Source organism: Phaethon aethereus (assembly GCF_964289735.1).
Source record: "Phaethon aethereus genome assembly, chromosome: 4".
Taxonomy (NCBI): Eukaryota; Metazoa; Chordata; class Aves; order Phaethontiformes; family Phaethontidae; genus Phaethon; species Phaethon aethereus.
Window position 1 is genome coordinate 16,376,470 of NC_138578.1, and position 22,089 is coordinate 16,398,558.

The window sequence follows — 22,089 nt, forward strand, 5'->3', positions numbered from 1 at the left end:
CATCACTTAGTAACAAGTGCAGGCTGGCAAAAAACAGTGCTGATCATGAATGCTATTTAATGCATAATAACTTTTGGGACACATATACAGGATGTTCAGTTACTGCAGAAATGTACATGAGTTTCAAAATGCTTAAGAATTTAGAAACTTGCCCTTGAAAAACTGATAATCGTCTTTTCTAGAAGGTCTGTTTGGTTTATGTTATTTTATATTTTGTTTTTTACTATGAAGGAAAAATTCAAATACGCCATTTCTTTCGACAATGTCCTCATAAGAGACATTCCAAATATCTAAAAATAGCAACCCCTTACAAGCAGTCCTGCTATACTTACCAAGATTAGAACAGTTTGCAGATTAATGTGATTTTCAGATATTATTTGCAAAATTGTGCTGTTCTTACAATGTTTTTTGTATTTCATATCAGTAGCATTAAAATATAAGGGGTAAACAGGACACTGCTATTGTTCACGGTCCTGTTTCTCTTCCTGGTTTTCATAAAATATTTACCTCTTTTTAACACTCAGTAAAGAGATTTGTGTGCTTATGTGTGTGCACAATTGCATGTAGGAACACTCCTATACAACTTTTCAGCCTTGTAAAAACATTCTAAATGAACATTGTTGTAATACGCTTGGTGTTCAGACAATAAAGACTTCTAAGTAAAAGAATAAAATTATTGAGGTATTTGTATTTACATTGCATGTACACAGCATCTTGATCAAAAATGGTCTAATAGGAGCTAGTTAATGATACATTTTTACCATACCTTAACAGGGAGAAATCCTATTGTCACATGTCAACCAGTTACTCAAATTGCAACCCTGAAGAGACCCAGTGAGTTGAGTTATTACTATGGCAAAAGCTATTGCTTGCTCAGACTGTCATAAAAACTGATTACAGGTCTAATGGACCTTGCTTCAAACTCTGAATCTGGAAACCTCCACTTAAAGAAAGGAATGGTCAACTATTGGGATTCATAAAGCTTTGTTTATGTAGTCTGAAAGAACAGGTTTTCTAATATGTGAAATTATGGAAGCATGCATCAATTTTCCTAAATAGAAGCCAAAGGTTTTACGTGTATTTTGCAAAGTGATAACTGCCATCTTCTGTCCTCTATCTCTTCTTCGGGTCAACAGTGATGGTAGCTGGAAAATGCCCTCTGAGGACTGTGAAGGAGTCAGGCTGCTGTGGGTCATGTGGAGTACTGTCAAGAATGTCATCAGCTCAAAATGGGAGATGATTCTCCACACACACTCCAAAATCAGTGCTTCAGATTATTTATCAAAAAGAATCTAGGCATAATTTTAGTTTACCTGATTGTGTGAATGAACACAGGCTTTGCTAAAAGGGGAATTTCAGGTTCAATTTTGGAAATGTGACATACAGGTATTCTACCATTCTACCATGCACTTTCATTTGTTAAATATAGTTGTTTCAGCCGTGCCTATAGATTGATGTTGCACTTGAGACAGTCAGTGGCGTTTCAAATGCTTTGATTGCACAGGCTTTCAACAGTTTCATGAGTGTGCTCAACCAGATTTTAAACAAACTTAGTTGTGTTTTGGGTCCAACCTGTGCTATAGATTACATCAAAATTGCACCATAGCGTGCCACCCAGGCTGGATCTATTCTACTGAAGTTACAGTTGAACCACCACTGTTAAGCACAGATGCTAAAATCACGGATAACCCTATGAACGAGGCATCAAGCTTGTAGTTTATTTTTTTCTCAACAGGACAATAATCTGGGATTTAAAGAAAACTCTCCAGACACATTTAGAACCTGATCTTACAAGGTATTGAGCACCTTGGGTTCCCATTCAGTAAGCATAAAGGATGTTTAATATCTTAACAGGAGGATCTTGACACTTTGAAAGACAATAAGCACAAAGTGCAAACTTTCTATTCTATATTACTCTCTTTCTTTTGTATTTATTTCAATGACACCAGCTCATGTAATACATATTGAAGCCACACTTCAGTCATAAAAGAACTTAAAGCTCTCAGACATTTATACTGCAACACGGTGCTCCCATTTACACGACAAAATTCCTATCAAAATTCCTACTTTGTTGCGTGACTCTTCAAGGATCTTCCTGTACTTGTTATACATCTATCAGCTTCTCTGTAAGTAAGCAGGCATTCTCTATAATGAAAAATAGCAAATAAAAGAAATAGTAAATGTTGTAAGCTTATATATACACTTTGATATCTACATGTTTTATATTTAGGTTCAGCATCTGGTTAATAAATTTGTTTCTATCTCAAAGGCTTATTTCCATAAACTAAAAGCAATTACATGATCAAAGGGAATTAAATTCTAAAACTGGGAAAACAAATAAAAAATCTGAAGGAAGTGTGAAATTTGTTAATTTATGAGCAGGAAAAATATTGTTACTTGGACAAAGTAAGTAAAACAGATACGATGTACATTCTGCAAAAAACAGCATATTGGTATAAAGATTATGGATTAAGAGCAAATACTATACCGGGAAGGATATAGAACTGGTGTCTTTGGAAGAGGCTCACAGGGGCTTTGAAGCACTTGTTTCTTTATCATGGTCTGTTATTTAAAAAAAAAAAAAAAAGGTGCATTAGTGCTTTAGACTTACAACATTCTCAATAGTAAAAAAGCCTAGAAGGTTTATTTGAAAAACTTGTAATACAGTAAAAAAACACAAGAGAAGGACATCTAAGGCATCACAGAAGTGAGCCACGTAAGATATAATCCTAGAAACACAGAACTGACAGGGATTTCTGTTCTTATTTCTTGCGCTCCCGTGCGGACGGTTTTGCAGGATAGGTCCAGGTGGGAGCAGCTAGGGAGCCAACAAGGAAGATGCATTTGGGAGAAGACGATGGTAAAGACAGTATGGAAAGATGGCAGGCAGTAAGAAGACTATCCAGGGGAAGAAGTGAGCAGTGCAGAAAGCAAGAGCAGGCTGAGGAGGTTGGAGAAGTAAGGCTGCCACCTCTCAGTAGGGTCCTCCTAATGGGACGTGATCAACAGAGCAGGTGGCTGGGAGGCAATGGCTTAACTCCGCAGATTTTGGTGGCCACACACTTCCTTTGTTCCTGTGATCTGTGATGCTCAGCCTTGTTGCTTCCTTGCTCCATTTCCGCACCAAACTCCCACTTCCTAGCTGCACTCTCTGCTCTGTTCCCAGTGCCTCTCCAGAAACGTCCCTCCCTCTGCCTAGTTACAACCACCCCACCCCTGGGGGATTGTCTCCTATTTTGGGAACTACTGATCTGGTTCACCTCCTCAAATGAAGAAAGTGCACATAGATCTAGCCCATCCCTGACATCTATTTGCCAAATCTGTTCTCAAAGGCTTCTGATGAAGGCCATTTCACAACATCCCTAATCTCTCTGTTCCAGTGCTTTACAATCTTATAGCTCAGTTTCTTCCCCAATGCTTACGATAAATATTTACTGCAAATTAAGCTGATTTTTTTCTTGTTCTACCTTTGGCAGACATGACAGCAAAGGAACACTGTCCTCTTTTATAATAACTCCTTATAGCTTGAGAGACTATTTTCCTTCCTCTAATCTACTCTTTTTGAGGCTAAGCAAATGCAATCTATTCCATATTTGAAAGGAGCTCATGTTTTCTGGCCTCTGTATAATCCTTGGCTGGATCCTCCTCAATTTTTCCCTACCTCTTTGCACTGTGATGCCTAAAACTGGACTCTGTCTTTCAGCCACAGCAATACCAATGGTGCTTCTATGCCATCCTAATTTAATTCATGTCCAAAATAAATACATTAATCCAGTTCTGGTGGGGATGAAAAGTAATGTTCCAAGCAGTGTCTCTGCTGGTGCAACTTTTGGAACAGAGGCAAACTACTGGACCACTCAAGGCTCAATAAAATTTATGTTTCATCATATCATAGGCTTTTATTAAATGTAATTGCTAACTGGGACTTCATCCATAGTTGTATGCAAGTAAGAATAGGATGAGTACACCCGTGAAGAGTATCTGAGAGTTAGCGTAGGTTATCATATGAAGTTTTGTTTTGGATGAGGATGACACGTAGGTTAGTGGTTTACTCTGTATTTAACAATGTAGTTATGCCGGGTAACATTTGCTGAGACCAGGCCTGAAGTACATCAATGGAAATTCCTTTACTAGCAGACCACATCTAAACAAAAAAATCTGGTAAAACCTAATTGAATACAAGTGGCTCTGCTCACGGCTGCACAGTCTGTAACTTCTCAGCTTGGCTTAGGAACTCAGACACCGCGAAGCCGCCGAGAGCCTCATGCTAACACGGGGTCGGAACTATGCCGCCCACCCCAGCTTCACCCCACTGTAGCATTATTGCCCTTTCCAGGGGAAGCTCACTCTTGAAAAAGTGGTGCAGGACAGGTGGGTGACTCAAGCCCAAAGTGTGGCTTGGTATGTATAGTCACATATGTATTTGCAAGTAAATAGACATAAAAGTGTCCTTCTGACAGCAATGTGTCTTACATACACTGACACATGCAAAATATGGTGGGGGTATGTACATGACAGATGGGGAATTATAGCATGAATTGCTTTTCTCATGCACCTTTTGGCCTTTTGCCTTCACACTTGGACACCAAGCTATTATGGCCTGATTAACAGTTCTACCCTCCCAGCAAATATGAAGCATATCAAGGATAACTGATGGAATACTGAGCCATAAATGTTTTCTTGGCATTTGTTTGGTCTGTGCTATTTGGGAACAATAAAAGCATCTCATATTCATAATGATAATACATATATACCACCACAGATCACACACCATCAAACATTCTATCTTATTGTGTTGCACAAAATGCAGAGATAAACATTAATATGTATTAATAGTAAGTAAATATAATTAATCATAATAGGATGCTCCTGACATATTACCACTGCTGTTGATAAAATATAATTAAAATTGTCTGGTTGAATTTTCAGTGCAGCTAGAATTGGCATCTGTTCCTGCTGTTTCCGTCTGTCTGTCTAAAGATTGTTAACATTTCTAAAAATCTCATTATTTCACTATGTTCCTGGGAGAAAGCTAAGCAGAGCTGCTAGTCCTTTACACAATATAATTAGTGAAAAGACAAACAAAAGAATGAAAGCCACACCTACAAAGACTGAAGTTAAATGATCACTAACTCCAGAGTTAGGAAGGACAGGAATTTTAGGCACCATTCTCTCAAAAGATTATACAGAAAATGAAACAGGCAACACCTGTGTTCCTGAGCTTGCATGGCCATGTGATGGGAAAGCATTCAAACCCAAGTTTTCCATTGTTCAGAGACTGTTGGACTTCCTTAAACAAGAACTCCACTGAAAAGCTCCATGAACTGATGAAGAATCATAAGAGGACTATTGTTCTGGGGAGCTGAAACTGCTTTGAAAAAAAAAAAAGGTAATACTTTGAGGAGATGACAAAAGTAAGAATGCGAGTAGCATGCAGAAGGTGATCCAGAAACCATTTTTTGCTGTCTCTTCCAATAAAAGAATGAGGTACTGAATGTAGCAGGTGGTGGGCTTGGAGACAAAGGAAAGAGTTCTTTGTGCATTGCCAACTCATCCTTGGAACTCCCTGCTGCAGGAGGCTGAGGATGTCGTAATTTTCTGCAGGCTCAAGAAGTGACATGGCAAACAAAGAGGAGAAAAGTCCATACCCTCTCCTACTCTTCCACCATAGCTAACTTGCTGAAGTGGCACAAAATCCTGTAATACAACACCTCAAACAAAAGACAGCAACAGTGCTGTTATGTTTTTACATGTATTTAGGTACACGTATGCAAACAAGACCGTATTGGCAACTGCTGTTAATGCGAGTGAACTCTTACTATATTGTACATACAGAAGTAGTAACGCAAGGCAATGCAGTGTTCTCATTACCTCTTCCTTCCTTTAACACAATTAATTCCCCGTATTCAGACTCACTATTAGCCAATACTGTACTTTTGTCACAAAAGGGAGAGAGGGAAAGCAAGACTGTCTCACCATATTCTTTGTACCCTCCCCACGATTTGGAAGGGTATGCTAGATTATCAAGTTGGCATAATGCAGCTGGTGAGATATAACCCATTATTGTAATTTAAAAATCACTTGCCTTTTTAAAGGTCATGCAGCTGTTTTCAGTTATATAATCTGTAGCACGATGTAATGGAGTAGGAATAAAGATACAGCAGCAAATAATACGACTGCCAACAACATGCACTGTCCCACACTTGCAAGAAGATCTTCCTACTTCTCTTCTGTCTTGATAAATGAAAATTGATGAAATGCTTTTTCAAAAGCAGATTGGGCCTACATGTTTGGCCATGTATCCTGACTAGGTTCACTTGGAATGGAGGCAGTTGTACTTGGAGGTTTTATGAATATAAAGATTAATGAATTTGTACAATTTGGGCATGCAAAGCATTTTTATCAGGCACATTCCATTTAGAATAAGCAGTAAACCATATATAAGGGTTGTGTCAAAGTTTACTGAATAGGGCCCTTGGTAGCTAATGTAACATTTCTCCAACAAATCAAAGGTATTGTTCTATGCTCACATGAATATACAGTAGCCATTACCTTAAATTTAAAACTCACTGTGAGCAGCAAACACACTGTGGGGATATGAAGGCCATATTGTACCAGTGGAGTCTGCAGAGATTTTCTTCATATGGCTTTGCCTGGTTGAAATATATGTTGCAGTTGAAAGCTAAAGGGATTACTTTTGAATAGTCATCACAAAGGTTGATTATATTCGTATATCATTTAGCTGGACCCTGCAGGCTATTATTCCATTAGCTGTGCTGGCCCTGCACTGTCAAAAAGTTGATCATATAATGTAAAAAGGTTACATGCTCTGCTAAGGTATGTGAAGTAACTTGAAACAGTAATCTTTTAAGAGCACTACAGCTGTGTACTTGAAGGTAGATTGCATTTAAAATAAATACCCGCAAAATGGAATAAATACAATAAATCTACCTCTGTTTCCTATTTTTCCTACTTTGAATAGGCCGTATATAAGTCGAGTAAGTTAATTGTACCAGGTAAGACATTGGCTATAGAGTATTTTTTCAACCTCAAATCCAAAGAACTACACCTCAAAATAGCTGCGTCTTTACGTGAAACGCTTACTGAAATTACGTTTCTGGTGAAAAAGATTTGCTGATTATGTTTCCCTTGCACATACAAACACACAGACATTTTCTTTCAGTGCTTAATAAAATGGATCTTCAGATGGTTCCATTATGTGGATGCCTTAATATTATTTTATGCTAAAACATGGAGAACGCATTAGATTGAAAGCATCTTACTGTTCCACAAGGCAGAGTAATCACGGACTGTCCCTAGATAGCAAATGCGCCCATTGGGGAAACAATACCAACAACACAGGCTAATGAATCACAGTCGTTATTAATCATGGGCATTTGTAAGAGCCACGTATAATAGAGATGAACTCTCAAGATTAGAAAGATTAGAAGGTGGGACCAAGAAAAGGACAGGAACTCATCCAATTGCATTTTAGAATAAGTTCATGGACCGGTATTTGCTTCAACACCATTGTGCCCATGCTTGCTTCAGTCTTTCTAAGCAAGCAGGAAAAGAGAAACAATTTAGTCAGCTTGCTTCGCTTAGTTTTCAGATCCTTGTAGGACAATTTGGCAAAAATAAAAAAATTAAAAAATGCACACATACAAGACCCTTAGGGCTTATGGCCTAGTTAGAAATGAGACAGTGCTGCTTTTATTAGACAAAGTTGTTTAATTTAGATTGTAAAAGCGAGAGTTGGTTCTCTTTTCAGTATACCATATATATTATTCAGGGCAATGAATGAGCCTTTATGAGTACAAATGGGAGCCTTTAATGAACTACAGCAAGCATTTGAGCAGGTAGGTTTCTCTGAATGAAGGCTTCACAGATGGGTAACTTTATGAATGAGAAGCAGAATTTATTTAATATGCTTTTAAAGAGCCTACTCAGACTATGGCACTATAAGGAAAGTGCAAGGTTTTTCTTGTTTGGATGAGAAAACCTAATGAGAATACAAATTTTTTCCTGCCTAATAACTTCCATAGTTTACTTATTCATATTCAACAATCCTTAGACAAGTTAATCTTCCTTTCTCACACAGTTTGGGCACGTGCCAGACATTTGTACAACAACGGAAATCTCTCTTGATCTTACACTTTTCAGTTCTGTTCATTGTGAAAGTTATACCCTAGTCTGTGACAATATAGTATTAGCAGCATCTTTTGCACAAACCGTTTGTTGAATATCAACTCTAAATAACAGCACTCAGGTTGGATTGTTGACTGTCAGTGGAAAAAAGGGATTTTCTCAAGGCGAAAATATGTCTTTTGTCTTCTGTGTATTTGGAAGTTAGAGATACATCACAAAAATTCTACACAAATTTCGGCAATGCAGAAGAACCAGCTTTGAAAAACAGTCATAAAGATGACCATTTCAAACATGAAGAAACCTAAACAAAATAGCAGCCAGCTTTTAGTTTATAGTTTTACCTTTACTGTCAACAAATTTTACATGAAATCCGAATTATTAGTTTAAAGTTTCAATACAGCATCTCATCTCTGGCTCTACTCTTACCCAAGGTAGGGAGAAATTAAGGAAACAATATTTCAGATTCCGTATCCTGAAACTTTCTCAGTGAAAGGCAAAGTTTTCCAGCAACACAAAGCAGGCTGAGCATCTGCCCAGCTGGTTAATCAAAATTTCCACAGTGCAAAGGAGAGTTCCTAGAAGGCCCAGAGAAGGGTTTCTTTTCCTTCACCCCCCACCAAGATGCAGAATAAAGATCACAACTGGAACCTACTTGCTCTCTCCTAAAGACAGGACAAGCCCCGGGGGAACTTCCGGAGGAAGCAAAGTTCTGAGCAAAGGAAGGCTGCTGGCTCTCGCAATAGAAGCCAAACTCACCCTTGGCTAGCCTGAGGGGCTGGTGAGAACAGAACATACAAGCAATATAAAAACACTTCCACTGCCTCTATCTCTGCTGACAGCCATGAGCCATCACTAAAGACTGAGTCCAAATGCTACTTAGAAATCCTTATGAAAGGAAATCCTTATGTTATGTACTTGTTACAAAGGCCCCATTAAAAACTGCAAGACTGGGTAGCAGGACAGTTCATAACTGCATTTTGTAAACACCATCTTCTACCCTTTGAGCAAAATATGTCACTGAACAGAGAAGCTCAGTATTTAAATCACTGGTAGTGTATGGTATTTATTTCTGAATACGCAGCTTGATGTGTCTTCAAAGGATCTGGCTGTCAGAGAGTGCTTGGCACCCCTTTCTCTGAAATTCAGGTCCCTCAAAGGTGTCCCAAAGGGAGTGAAAGCTGGAAAGCTCAGATCACTTAAACACTTCCTCTTGCTTAATTATATGCCATTAGCATACTGAGGTCCAAATATAGTATCAGACTGCTGATTAGAAGTATCTCTGATTTCAGTTCTTTCTACTCTTATCTCTCTATTTTGACATGAGTGCTCTATGTAATTTTGTGGAGTTGATCTTCTGCATATCTCATTCTTTATGTTCTGGTTTGGCTCTGCTGTTTTCTGGCCTCTGAAGACTTACCTACTCTTCTATAATTACATTTAAGAGTACTTCCTCATGGTTGAGACTTCTTTATTTCAGCATCTCCAGTGACTACACTGCCTGGTGGCTCACAAACTGTTTATCATCTGAGGCCTCTATACAGTAGGTTTTTTTTTGCCTGGGAAACTATCTTCCAAGAGCTTAGCCAAAGGTATCTTCTGGGTACAGAAACTGAAGCCAGTGAAGCAGAGAAAATCCAGCAATGCATCTGCTACAAAGAAAAGGATGCCAGGGAGATTTTTTTCTCCTTATCTGACTTTAGTTTTACATCTTCTAATACATCTTAGGCATGAGTGCATCCTCTCTGGCTAAGGAGATGTAAGGGAAGCATCTGGAAGAGTATATTCTTTAAAAAGAAGATACAGAATCCTTTATGGAAGTATCAGTTTTCTTGTGACTGAGGTTTTCTGGGGAGAATATCATTCTCTGTAGCAGTTAAAGTCTTCCTCTAAGATTGATGCAAAGTGCTCCTACTCCTCTCTTAAAAAAAAACCCAACAGCAAAATAACAGAAAAAACAGCTGCTGAAAATTAAGGTCGAGGTTTGTGCAGGGTCCTTGCATTCACATGTGGTGACATAGATATAAAGCTATGTGAGAGATCTCTTCCACAGACACTTTGGAGAAGCTTCTTTGTCTTAGCTTTCCTCGCTGATTTTACCAACAGAGTGAGATCAGACTTACTTCTCATCACCAGGAATTGGGAACAATGCTTTTCTTGGTCAAAGCAACACTGAGTGTTGGGTTTCTCCCTCTTAGCTTTTGGATTTATGGCCATGTTCTTTCATTCAACAGGGGACGACTTGAAAGGCCACTACTTGTCTTCTTCCATCTTTACAGTAGCGAACTCCAGCTTTCAGTCCAGTCATCTGCTTCTTTTGATGAGAAATAGATTCACATGAAAAAAAGATTACACTGAAAAATGGAAATGGGAGTTCTGTTTTATTAGCAGTCAGCATAAGACTTGTGAGCTGCTTTAGAAAGTTATAGACTGACAGAGGACATGCCAGCAGAAGCTAGAATTTAAAAATAAATGCTCTGGCTAGTCTGGGCCCAATCCTCAAGTGATGCAACCAGTGCAGCTTCACTGAAGTCAGCATGGTTATGTCAGCTTTGCCAAATTGCTTCAAAACAGGCCTTTTTAGAAAACATGTGACTTCAGTAATTTTAAATTCACTTTGAATTATGCCATACCAATCACTTTGTTTTGCTCTAGGAACAGCAGAGCTTAGAAACATCCGCCAGGCAAACGAATGTCTTCACAAAGTAAAAGATGTCACCCTGCCACTCCGCTCTTTGACTGCAGTGACACGGCTGAGATGAGAACCACCACCAGATGCTCTCAGTGTGGCAGAGGGTTAATGAGGCTGAAGGGAGGCACGGACTTCTAGGCCTGAGGGAAGGAGAGCAGCGACAGGTGATCTGGTTTCTTTTGGACCTTTCCTCCAGCCACGATGCAAGGGGAGAAAAGGAAATCGGGTTGTTTCTGTTTTGCTGCCACAGGTTGGACTGTTAAGGGAAGGTTTGACTCTCAGTTGTGTCCCTCACAAAGGCATCAGCGGAAGCGGATGCAGACACCACTCCAGGTACAGCTGCTGCCCGTTTGAAATGCCTTCCTAAGACGTGGTACATCATGCGAAGCGTCATGGTTTAGCTGAGTCACCAGCTGAGAAATACGAAAAGAATTTTTCCCCAGGGCACAACTCTGAGAGGCATTCTGGCAGAATTTTTTGTTTTAAACTGTTCTCACAATCCAGGAAATCTGTTTTGAAATTAACATAGGTTTGGAAACATTTTCAATTGAAAATTCAAGTTCAATTTGAAAACAATCACAACTTCCCCAAATTCACAAAGTGAATGTGGAACTTAAGATGATTTCAGCTATCTGACTCTACGACAGACCTGGGGACCCCTTGACTGTGCTGTCATTCCCTTCACGGGAGGAAGTGAGAGTCTCTTTGGAAGCTGGATAAAATACAAGCATTAGGTACAAGACTCTGGGTAACAATAATTTGATAATCTAATACCAGACTGTACTCAGATGAATGTTTGGTGTTTTGGTAGGAAACGGGTCTTCCTGATAAAAACGGTAAATGTGCAGCTTTCCCCTTAAAACCCATGCTGGAACCTGCATGTTCTGATCACATCATGTTCCAACCCCACCACAAAACTCACAAAGTATAATAGACAGAATTTCTTGCTATAAATTAGAATAACGCACCCCTACTTGGAGGTTGAAGAGTCTTCAAGCAAAGCCTTGTTCCAGCAGAAGGAGTATCTCACAGGCACAAATCTTGAAGATTGCCCTTCTTCCAATAGCAGAGCCCTAGTTTGATCCTGTTGTGCAAATTCATTTATCAGGCATAAAACTAGAAACTGTACTTCATCTTCTTCTGGGTTCTGCTTAGATTGTACCTATTATGTTATGAACCAGCTAAGAAGAATATTTGTAGTATGAAAGAATAAAAATGCCAGCCTTTCGCAGAGGCTTTATTTGAACTGAGCATTGGCTTGTGGTGAACTTGACAGACTGTGCTAGAGCAGCGCCAGGCCAGTGCACTCAGTAACACGAAGAACCGTATCCTTTGCGCGCATCTGCAGCCATCACGGAACTTAGCGTGCGCAACGGGAGCGCGGTGGGTCACATGCAAGCCTGTTAGGCAGACGGCAGTGGGCTAACAGTCTTGGAAAGGTTTACTTGTCTGACTGCAAATCTCTCTGGTGAACTGCTTGCTGTGGCTCTCTTTAATTCTTAATCTTTGCTTCTCTGTTTAATTCCTAGCTGCTTTAGAGACCTGTTGTAACACAGCAGTTAAAAAAAATATTCACATGTACTGTCGGGCCTCCCCAAAGAGCACTAACTTGACACGTAGGCCATGACAGCTGGGCTGGACTACTAAGAAATCTAATCCAGGGTTTCCATCATCTCAGTTGTTGCCTTTCTTTCATTACAGTTTGACTCAGCCCCTAATGGATTCAGCTTTATAAAATCAGAAAAAGAGGAAAAGAAAGCAATTTATTCATGTTTCACTAGAGCTCACGGAAGACATGAAATTTCTCTAAAAATGCAAATTATTTTGTGCCACACAAGTGAGACTGGGCAGCTAAAGCTCTTAGAGGAAGGCTCTTTCCCAGGGCTAATGTTTTTATACCCAGTGATTGAAGAAATTGATCCCTTTATTATCACAATCCCTTTATTATCACATCTATTTTACTCTCCTTTTTCTTCAGAATAATGTAACCAAAGGTACCAAAGCGCCCTTTTTAACTCTAAGAAAATTGATTATGCGTGTTAATTTTGTTTTTAATCCCAGACATATCAAAATAGACACCATAGACATGTGTAGCAGAAATCAATCTCGCTTAAGCATCAAGTTGGTAAAAACAAGGATTTAGTAAGAATCCAAGATGTAAAAGACTAATGTACAAACTAAGCCCTTATTTATGTAATGTGCCTTTATACAAGCTCAATATAAACCTGAAAGAAACTATTTCAGCAGAGCAGAAATGGTTTACTTGCACTGCATCAAAAATGACCCCATAAGACCTCCTTTAGTGAGATAGCCCAGATATTTAATGTGAACATATGTTTTTAAAGGTTTTCTTGTCTTATGTCCAGTCATTCTTGTTAATTCATGGGACAGCATACTGCAGATGTGCTCTTTTTTGTGTTACATAAAGCAAAAATTACATTTAACAAGTGTAAGGTTGGTCATAAAAAATAAATAAAAATAGACTCTTAAAAGCCGGGAAATCACAAAGTGAAGCTATCAGTCATTCTTATTGAGAAGGGTGAGGACAATGTGAAATAGAACTTGCACATCTATGAACAGACATTCCTAAAATGCCAGCACTTGGCTGTTATTTCACATTCTCTATAGGTTGCTTTCATCGGCCCAATATTTCTTCCTTTAGGGTAAGATGCAGTGCACATTTTCACTAGATGCCCTTTCTAGTTACTGACTTCATTTTTAATGGTAATTAAAGTAAATATTTTTAACCTATCTGCAAGTTTTTGTACTTGAAAGAATAGAAAATAAAGTCAGTTTTTGTGTGTTCTACTTTTGGGTAAGAACTTTCACTACATATTTGTTTTAACAATAGTATTCTTCACTAATGTAATTGTTTAATATGCAAATAAAATAACTTTCACAATTATTACTTTTCTAATACTAATGCAAATCTAAGTACCAATTTGTACACTAATCACACTATTATTATTGGTATTTAATTCTGAATGGTTTTACTCCTTCCTGAGTGCAGATGGGATAAGCAATAGGTCTTCAAAAAAGGAGTATTCTCTTCTATTTTTTACTGACACTAAAGATCTTCATCCTGCATACACCATTTGTGGCCAAGTAAAACCTCTTCTTCAGTTGGCATAAGATGGTATATTCAGAGACTTACTACATGGAATTTCTAATTAGAAGCTACTCTTAGAGATTTGGTACGGTATACATTCAAGCCAAGACATGGAACCAAAATGGCTTGTGAGGTCAGATTTTCTTTTATCGACACACAGAGGACAGACAGAAAAGTTGTTCCTTTGGACCACTCATCACCATTTGACACTACCAAAAATTGCTGCCTCACTTCAACAAGATGGATGGAGTCCACAATAAGTCAACAGTTGAGACTTTAACACAGTTTGAATCTTTCCCAAAAGTGGGCACTTCTGGAGTAACACAGTCCCAGCACCAGCCCTCTTACTTGTAAAGTTTCACAAAGATTAAGTCTAAGTTTAGTTCTTTGTAACACTTGGGTACAGCCACGAAGGGAAAAGATCGGATTAGACAGTACCAAATTCCAGTAACATGCGAGTGACTTGCGCAGACCAAGAGACTTTGATTTGAAGCACAACTGAAAGTTTCATTTTCATGTGTTATGTTATTGATAATGTTACCTGATTCAGACCAGAATGACTACATCCATGGAGGCACATCTTCATATCAGCTAAATAACTTCTGAATTTTGGTCAACCTTTCTTACTGTTTATTATTCTATATGTCTAAGTGAAATTCAGAAAGAGGAATCATTCTATGGTCTTCTAGGACATTGTTAGTTTACAGATTGCTAAGTATATTCACTTGTATTAAAAGTATAGACCTCTCAAATACACACATTTTTGGTATATTTACATTCACATTATATTTTGTAATGGCAAAAAAGCTTCACAATTAATAATTATATGAAAAGGCAAGTTTTGTATGAAACAGATTTTCCTATTTTATAGGAAAAACATGTCACAGAGAGAAATATTTACAGCTCAGTTCCCTGGGAGCTTTTAAGTAATGCTGTAACAAAATAGAGTATTTAAAAGTAACTTATTTTGAAGTTTAATTACACACACACAAAGGATTTACAAATAAATAAAGACTACAGCTACTGACATTTTAAAAGTAGTTTTAGTAGAGAAGCTTGAATTATGAAATATGAGAGATTTATTTTGAAAAGTTCTAAATCTGTTTATGGACAACTAAATTTATTAAGACAATGCTAATTAATTATTTTGTGTATAATACGTTTGCTAAGGAAATACCTCTTCACTGAAAGCAAGGGTACACAAACAACTTAGTGTGAGCTGCATCGCTGCTGTATTAGTGGTTCAGGTCTGGACTGAATCCTGACTTTGTAAAACTTCACAAGTCTCTTCATTAACTGCTGGGGGGATTGGTACTAAATAGTTGTAATTTTAATAATCTGAACTGAATTTTTCCATTAATGGCAATTGAAACCTGGTGCATCCAGTGAAACATATTTTTGTACAGCTACATGTTTTCTGTAAAATGTCAGGTCAACGTTTTTACCTCACACTCAAATCACCAAGGGAACTCAAAATCTTAAAACGATACTTGTATTCCATCTCTCCCCAACTATACTGAGATTATGGTTGAACCTCACTTCTAAAGATGTTATATTAAAAAAAAGGGGGGGGGAGAGAAATTAAAAACATACTAACCAGATTGTCAATAGTCTTAAAACAGACCATAAAGAACTATCTTGAATAAAACGGAGCTATGAAGGGAATCATAAGCTACTCTCCCAAAACTGAATCAGTCATCAAGGAGTGCCTAATAATCTCTATTTTTCCATTTTTCAGTTTACAAGTTTGAATCTATCCTCTGAATTTTTAGGATCATAGTTCAACTGTAGCATTCACATAATATAATCTTGTTCATTGAAGTATTAAGTCCTACCTTAACAGAAGTCCCTAATGCTTTATTTTTAGGGTTCCTTCAAAACTTCACTACATTTCCTGACCTAAACCTACCAATGAGCCAGTTTACTTAAAAAAAAAAAAAAAAAAAGTCTGTTCTTGTGTCAACATCATCCTTTAATTTAAAAAGTCTTCTAACTTTTTAATGAATGACTGGTGTTTATTCATCCATGTGTGTGTATGCATTCTGCTAACTATGGTGGGATTTGGAACATGCACTAAGTATTTCATTGTATGCAGAGCTTACACCAGCAAGCTTAAAAGGATATCTATCTGTTCTGTTTTTAATATTGCAATATGATGCTACTTAACTAACTTGAAAACAAAGAGGCCCTTACCTCTTCAGACAAGGCCTTAATACAAAAAGGACATGAAAAAAGGACATGAATTTTTTGTCATTTTTTGTTTTTTGAATTTTTTTAAACATTTAAACAAATCATGACATCTTAATTCAAACATACATCACACACTTGTGAGAAAATGTAATCTGGCAAAAATGTAAAACACCAGCTTTAAAGATAACTTTGAAAAGCTCACACAACATACCACAGAGCACACACCACATATTCTGAAATTTTGAAGCTAGCAAGCCTTTCAGGATTCCTTTACAAACAGATCAGGGAAAAAAAAAAAAAAAAAATCCCTGTTCCCTCCCTACCCCCCTTTTTTGGGTGACCAGGCAAAATTCTTAGAAGACACAAATCTACAAATCCTTCCTTCTTTGAGTGCTGATGCTTTCTTTTGTTTCACGACATTTATGCATTCCAAATTCTTTCTCCCTCTCCGTTTCTCTCAAGTACCCAAAGAATTCTAGGATAGCTTCACTGAACTATTCCCTCCATTGGTTTCCCCAAATAAGTTGAAATTTTTCCTACATTGACTGAGCAATAACTAATGCAGTGGTATTTGCCTAAGTCAGCAGACAATGTGAAGCAATGTCCCTTGAGGAGTAAGCTGCTTCTTCCACTCCTGATTTGATTAGGGTGTTATCTCTAAATTCAAATAAGGACACTTTGCTATCAAGCCAAACTTAATCTCTGATTATTTAACCAGCGTGGTGAGAAAAGAACTAGGAGTGAAGACTAAATTCCCTCTGAGGAAAGAAATGCAGGGAAAAAAGGAAAGAAAACCCTGAAGACAGAAAAAGTGTGAAAAGAAGGATGAAGGAAGAAAGAGTGGAAATGGTCATGAACAATACAGCATTTTTTTTCCTATGACTAATGAATAAGACAATACAGAGAAAAAACAGTCACAAAAAGTTCAGTTACCACATAAGGTTCTGTTCTGCCACTGATTACTGTAGAAGCTTCCCCTGAACTTTTCAACATGAAAGAAGGAAGGTTATAGATGTCTCTAATGTACAGCTCTTAATTAAAAGCAGAATCAGGGCCTCTATAGTTTGACATGCCTGTCAGAAATTCCCTAGGATAGCACAGGAGAACGTAGTTGTTTTGCAATCATACTGTATTCTGCTCATTTGCCACTGACACAGAAACCTGCTCACTGTTACAACCCAAGAACATGAGCTTGACACCCGCACTGCACCCACAAACAGCTGATGACTACCTGTTTTTAAACTGAACTCTAATGTTAGCTTTCCCGATGCCAAAATATTGGAGACAATTTTTTAAAATAGAAAAGCTGAAAGATTTCAGGGCATAGGCATAAAAAGACAACTTAGTCCACTGCTTTATTTTATGAGGACCGCAGAAAGATAACAGAGCACAGGTTTCAGGTACCACATCTCCAGAGATTGCATTGTTTTCCTATTTCTATTTGTGTCCTTACAATAAAATAGTGGGGAAAAGCATAATTGCATTCTTCTGGGTTTTTTTTTTTCCCCAGAAAAACATACATACACACACACAAAAAGTTAGAAGAGAACTCAAGGAATAAAAAATAACAGCAGAAAGGAGAAATGTATTCTTGGAATGGTGGTCATTAAGGAAGACCTCCAGCAGAGATCTACATCAGCATCTTTATTTTCTAGGCAAGAAACACCACTGGAGGATGATTAGAACAAGCTGAGAAATGAATTGGGCAAGAAAGTGGTATTTGCTCAAGAGGTTTAAAGGACATGTACATAGGTATGGCTTAAATCAGCCTCAATACCAGAATAATATGAAGTGCTAAACAAGACATTAATTAAAACCAAGAATGTTCCATGGGAGAAGAGACCAGTAAAAACCTGACTTCCATAGTAGGCAAATTAGCTACAACTCTAATAAAGGATATAACGATAAGTCAATTAAAATGTTATCATGAGGAAATGACATCAAGATAGCTTTTGTAGAGGTCTCATGAGATTATTGTGCTTTTGAGGAATGCATGAGGATCTGGATGGATACTACCTGGTTGATTAGATTCCCTGAATGCTTCAGACATCTTCTCTGGATTAATAGCTAGTTAAAGGTAGGAAATAAAGGTAAGGATAGATGGATTGATTTTCACTATGAAGACAGATCAGTAGTGAATTCAACAGGGATCTAAGACAGAACTTGTACAGCTAAACATAAAAAAAAGAGAACAGAAAATGTTCGTCAACAGCAAAGTGACAGAATCTACTGCTGATACAAAATTACACAGGGTAATCAAAATCAAAACTTTAGAGAACTTCAAAAAGATTTTGTGACTGGGCAATAAAGCATCAGATAAAATTCAGTGTTGATAAATGCAAATTAATGCAAATGTGGAAAACAGTCTTTTATGCACAGGGACATTGCAAGCTTCAGCTTGATAGAAAGATGACTTACAGTGGGATATAAAGAAATGTATGTATTTATGAGTGCCATGAAGAAAAGAAGTGAGCAATGATAACTCCCTATTTTTCCTGGGGCAAAAGTTGAGGGGCAACAATTGAAATTGCAAAACAATGAGCTAAGGACAGATTCAATGAAGCTATTTTTTAGCTGTGAAATTCCATGAGGTGTCTTGGCTGCCAAAGTTATGCAACAGTTAGAAATACACTGGACAAGTTCATGGACAAGTACAGGAAAGCCTACTAAATATAGTGGGACCTACATTCAACTTCTTCAGAAAAACCCTAACTTGTAGGCTGCTGAAGATGTGGAGAGAACTCCAGACAGAAGTATTGCTTCCGAATTTCTAGTCTTACATTTTTTCCTAATCTATTAACTGCTGCTAGACAGATACCAGACTAGACAGACCTTTGACCTGGCTTACTAGTAATTTTTTCAGTATGCCATGTTATTAGAAAAGCATGATCTCTAACATAAAAAACTGTGTTTGCATCACTCCCTAAATTTTGTATTTTTGGCCACTAAAACTCATTCTATAAACTTGATATTTTCTAAGAATTAATGCCTATTTGGCTTCCATTCAAAAGCTACTAACAAAGGATGGTTTGTGAGTGCTGATCTTTCCAATATATCAAATGACTATTTTTACTTGCAAAAATAACACTAATTCTACCTCTCGTGCTAATGTAAAGGCGCTCAGACTGTTTTCTACAGTTTTAATAAACAATAGAGTATAACAGCATTGCCATAGAAAGACTGGACACCAAAATATTACCTCAAAACTTTACCCAAGAGCTATCTCCCTTGCCCTATATACTGAAATTGGGAGCACACTACTAGTTACTAAAAATCCCAACCCAAGCACTGATACTTAAAAACAGAAGTACCATTTCCTAGAGCGAGTGGAGTTTACAGTCTAGTCTTCAGCTTGCAGATGATCTGCAGCAGCCCTGTGGGAGGATAGTTTTTATAAATAAAATATTTGTGAACAGCAGCAGTCACAGCATTATTACAAAGTCCAAAAAAAGATATCAAAGGGCACTGTTGCACGTGTTGAACAACAAGACTGCATTTTTTTTTTCCCTGAACAGTTGTATACTTCTATACCATGCCCAGAAAAAAGAATTTTTATGGTAGTTTAAAATACAATGCAGGACACATTTTTTAACAACTAGTGGTATTGCTTTCATGTATACCTGGAATTAATTTTACCTACTGAATTAGTTGTGGTTGTTATCATTTTTACATATTTGACATTTGACTGAGGATACATTCTGAAATCATTGCTTATGCCCTAACTCTCTGTTTTCAGTGGAAGAGTGAAAGGCTAGGGCAAAGGTTGAGAAAACCTTTTAAAAATGAGGTAAAATTGCCCTTGAATTTGGCAAATTCCTGTGCTGTCCAGGCCTTCAGACACACTGGCTCTTGCTCAGGCTCCCTCACTCCTGGCAGAGTGACCTAACCCAACTGTGGCAGGACCGTGGAGACCAGCAGCAGGTAAAGAAGTCTGCAGGAAAAGGAATAAAGCTCTAGTCTGTATCATCTTTTAACAGTCTCTGTCAACAGCTGGAAAGTTGACAACATGACCTATCTTCACGCTTTCAATTATTATATATCTATTGTCCTCTTCTGTGAGGGACTTTAATCCACTAAGGAAGCATAGGTCTATGAGGCCATGGGAAAGAGTCCACAGAATAGCGTTTTTAATTGAAATGTTGTTACGAAGACTGCACAGTAGTTTGCAACACGTCTTGAGGCTTGGCAATGCCACACTGTTCTAATAACTCAGGACACTTTGACTCCCCATTTATGTGGGACAAGCCCGATTCCTAAGTGTTTACTGCAGGAGTGGGGAGGAGTTAGGTAGGTACAGGCTTCATGTTTTATCTGTTAAGCAAAATGAAAAGGACTTCAGGATTTGGGTTATACTATGGCAATGAAAAACCCTTTTTCCTACGCTATTCTTTCTAGTATTGAACAGACTCAATTTATAGAAACTTGTGTTTGAATGGAAATGCTAAATAATTCTTGGATAGTACGTCTGTAATACATTTATCATTTACATTAAAAAAAAGTGACAGACTAGAAACCCTGCATAAATGTATGAAAACAAGCTCATCAAAATACATCACCCGGCTCCAAGTATATGCCAGCGATGAGTCTGCCAGACACAGAGGCAGTGATACAATGCAATACGCAATCTTAGTTCTTTGTAAACAGAGCATTACACAGAGTTGATTAATGTGAAAAGCATGGATGATCCAAGAGTACGCGTTGGGATTAAATATTACTACCAGACCTGCACATCATTCAGTAAAACCTGGCAGGATTTTTAATCCTTTAAAGTACCGTTACTGCATCACAGCCCAGGACTTCAGAGATGTTATCACTGGGAGAAATGCAAATATCTGTATTGATCTTCCTGTTTCCTCCCACACAATGTCATTAGCTTCAATCAAAGGCTCTGTACTGTAAAATACAGTTGAGCCTTGATTTTGCATGACCACCAAGCACAAGTCTTCTGGGTGGAAGTAATTTACGAAAAATTTTATGGCAATCTCCGGGATTTTTAGGATAACATACCGTACAAATAGAAATTATTGCAAGCCAATACATTTGCATGCAGATTTGAGTCAGATTTTTCAGAGAATCTCTGGATCTCATGAAGGTATTGGTACCAGTATTTAAAAAAAAATTAATTTCCTTCTGCTGTCCTGATGTAAAAGTCTTCAGTTTGGTTCCTAACAGTTATTGTCCACAACTGCTCACAGAAGACTGGACATTAATCTCCTAAAATGATATAATTTTTATTTTATTTATTTATAAGCTCACAAAATAGAATCCCCCCGTTTTTGTGTCTAATGTGTATGCTGACAAAGCTATCCTTGTGGCTCCAATGATGCATTTTTATAAAACATAGTCACTGCTACATCCATCCTTTGGATCCATTACATCCAGTAATCACAGTATCTTTAGAACAAACCTATTCAAGCAAACTTCCAACGCAGATTTTGTTTCCTGCGTTTATTTCTGTGTTGAAATAGGAACTTATGCAGAACAGTCCTGGATTATATTATCCGAGCTGAGGGTTAAAGCTGTCTTGTATTCCTTTGGGTAGGATATGACATTTGGAGAAGAATTTAGCTGAGCATCATCCCTAAACAGTTTTGGGTTTTTTGGGGTTTTGGCTTTTTTTGGTTGTGTTTTTTTTAGTGTTTTTTTTTTGTTTTTTTGTTTTTTTTTTAAACAGACTTGTGCCTGTTGTTCCCCTTTCACTTACTCTATCTTTGGTGTAGTACAGTATACATAATTTAAATAACCAGGGAATCTCTCTGGGCTCAAAACCACCTGCTGGCTTATATTAGCTAATTAATGGTGATTTATCCAAGTTACTAATTTGAGTGGAGCTGATTGCCTTTAGGAATTTTGAGAACGTTGTAAGAATTTTGATTATAATTATGCTTATTTGATGGGCAGTCTACTTAAAATACTAAAAAAAAAAAAAATTTGCCTGCCAGCTGACTTTTAA

The 22,089-nt window shown here is 37.7% G+C and overlaps 1 protein-coding gene across 1 annotated transcript in view; it reads right to left on the bottom strand.

Moving 5' to 3' along the window:
- Window positions 1-2,121: 2,121 nt before the first annotated feature.
- The window catches only part of TTC29 (tetratricopeptide repeat domain 29), a gene marked incomplete at its 5' end in the record, with an annotated part of 129,989 nt that continues 110,021 nt past the window's right edge, over window positions 2,122-22,089 (bottom strand). The window contains 2 exon segments of the mRNA XM_081999611.1: window positions 2,122-2,535; window positions 2,537-2,562. Coding sequence (XP_081855737.1) covers window positions 2,470-2,535; window positions 2,537-2,562 — 92 coding nt within the window. The 3' untranslated portion in view covers window positions 2,122-2,469.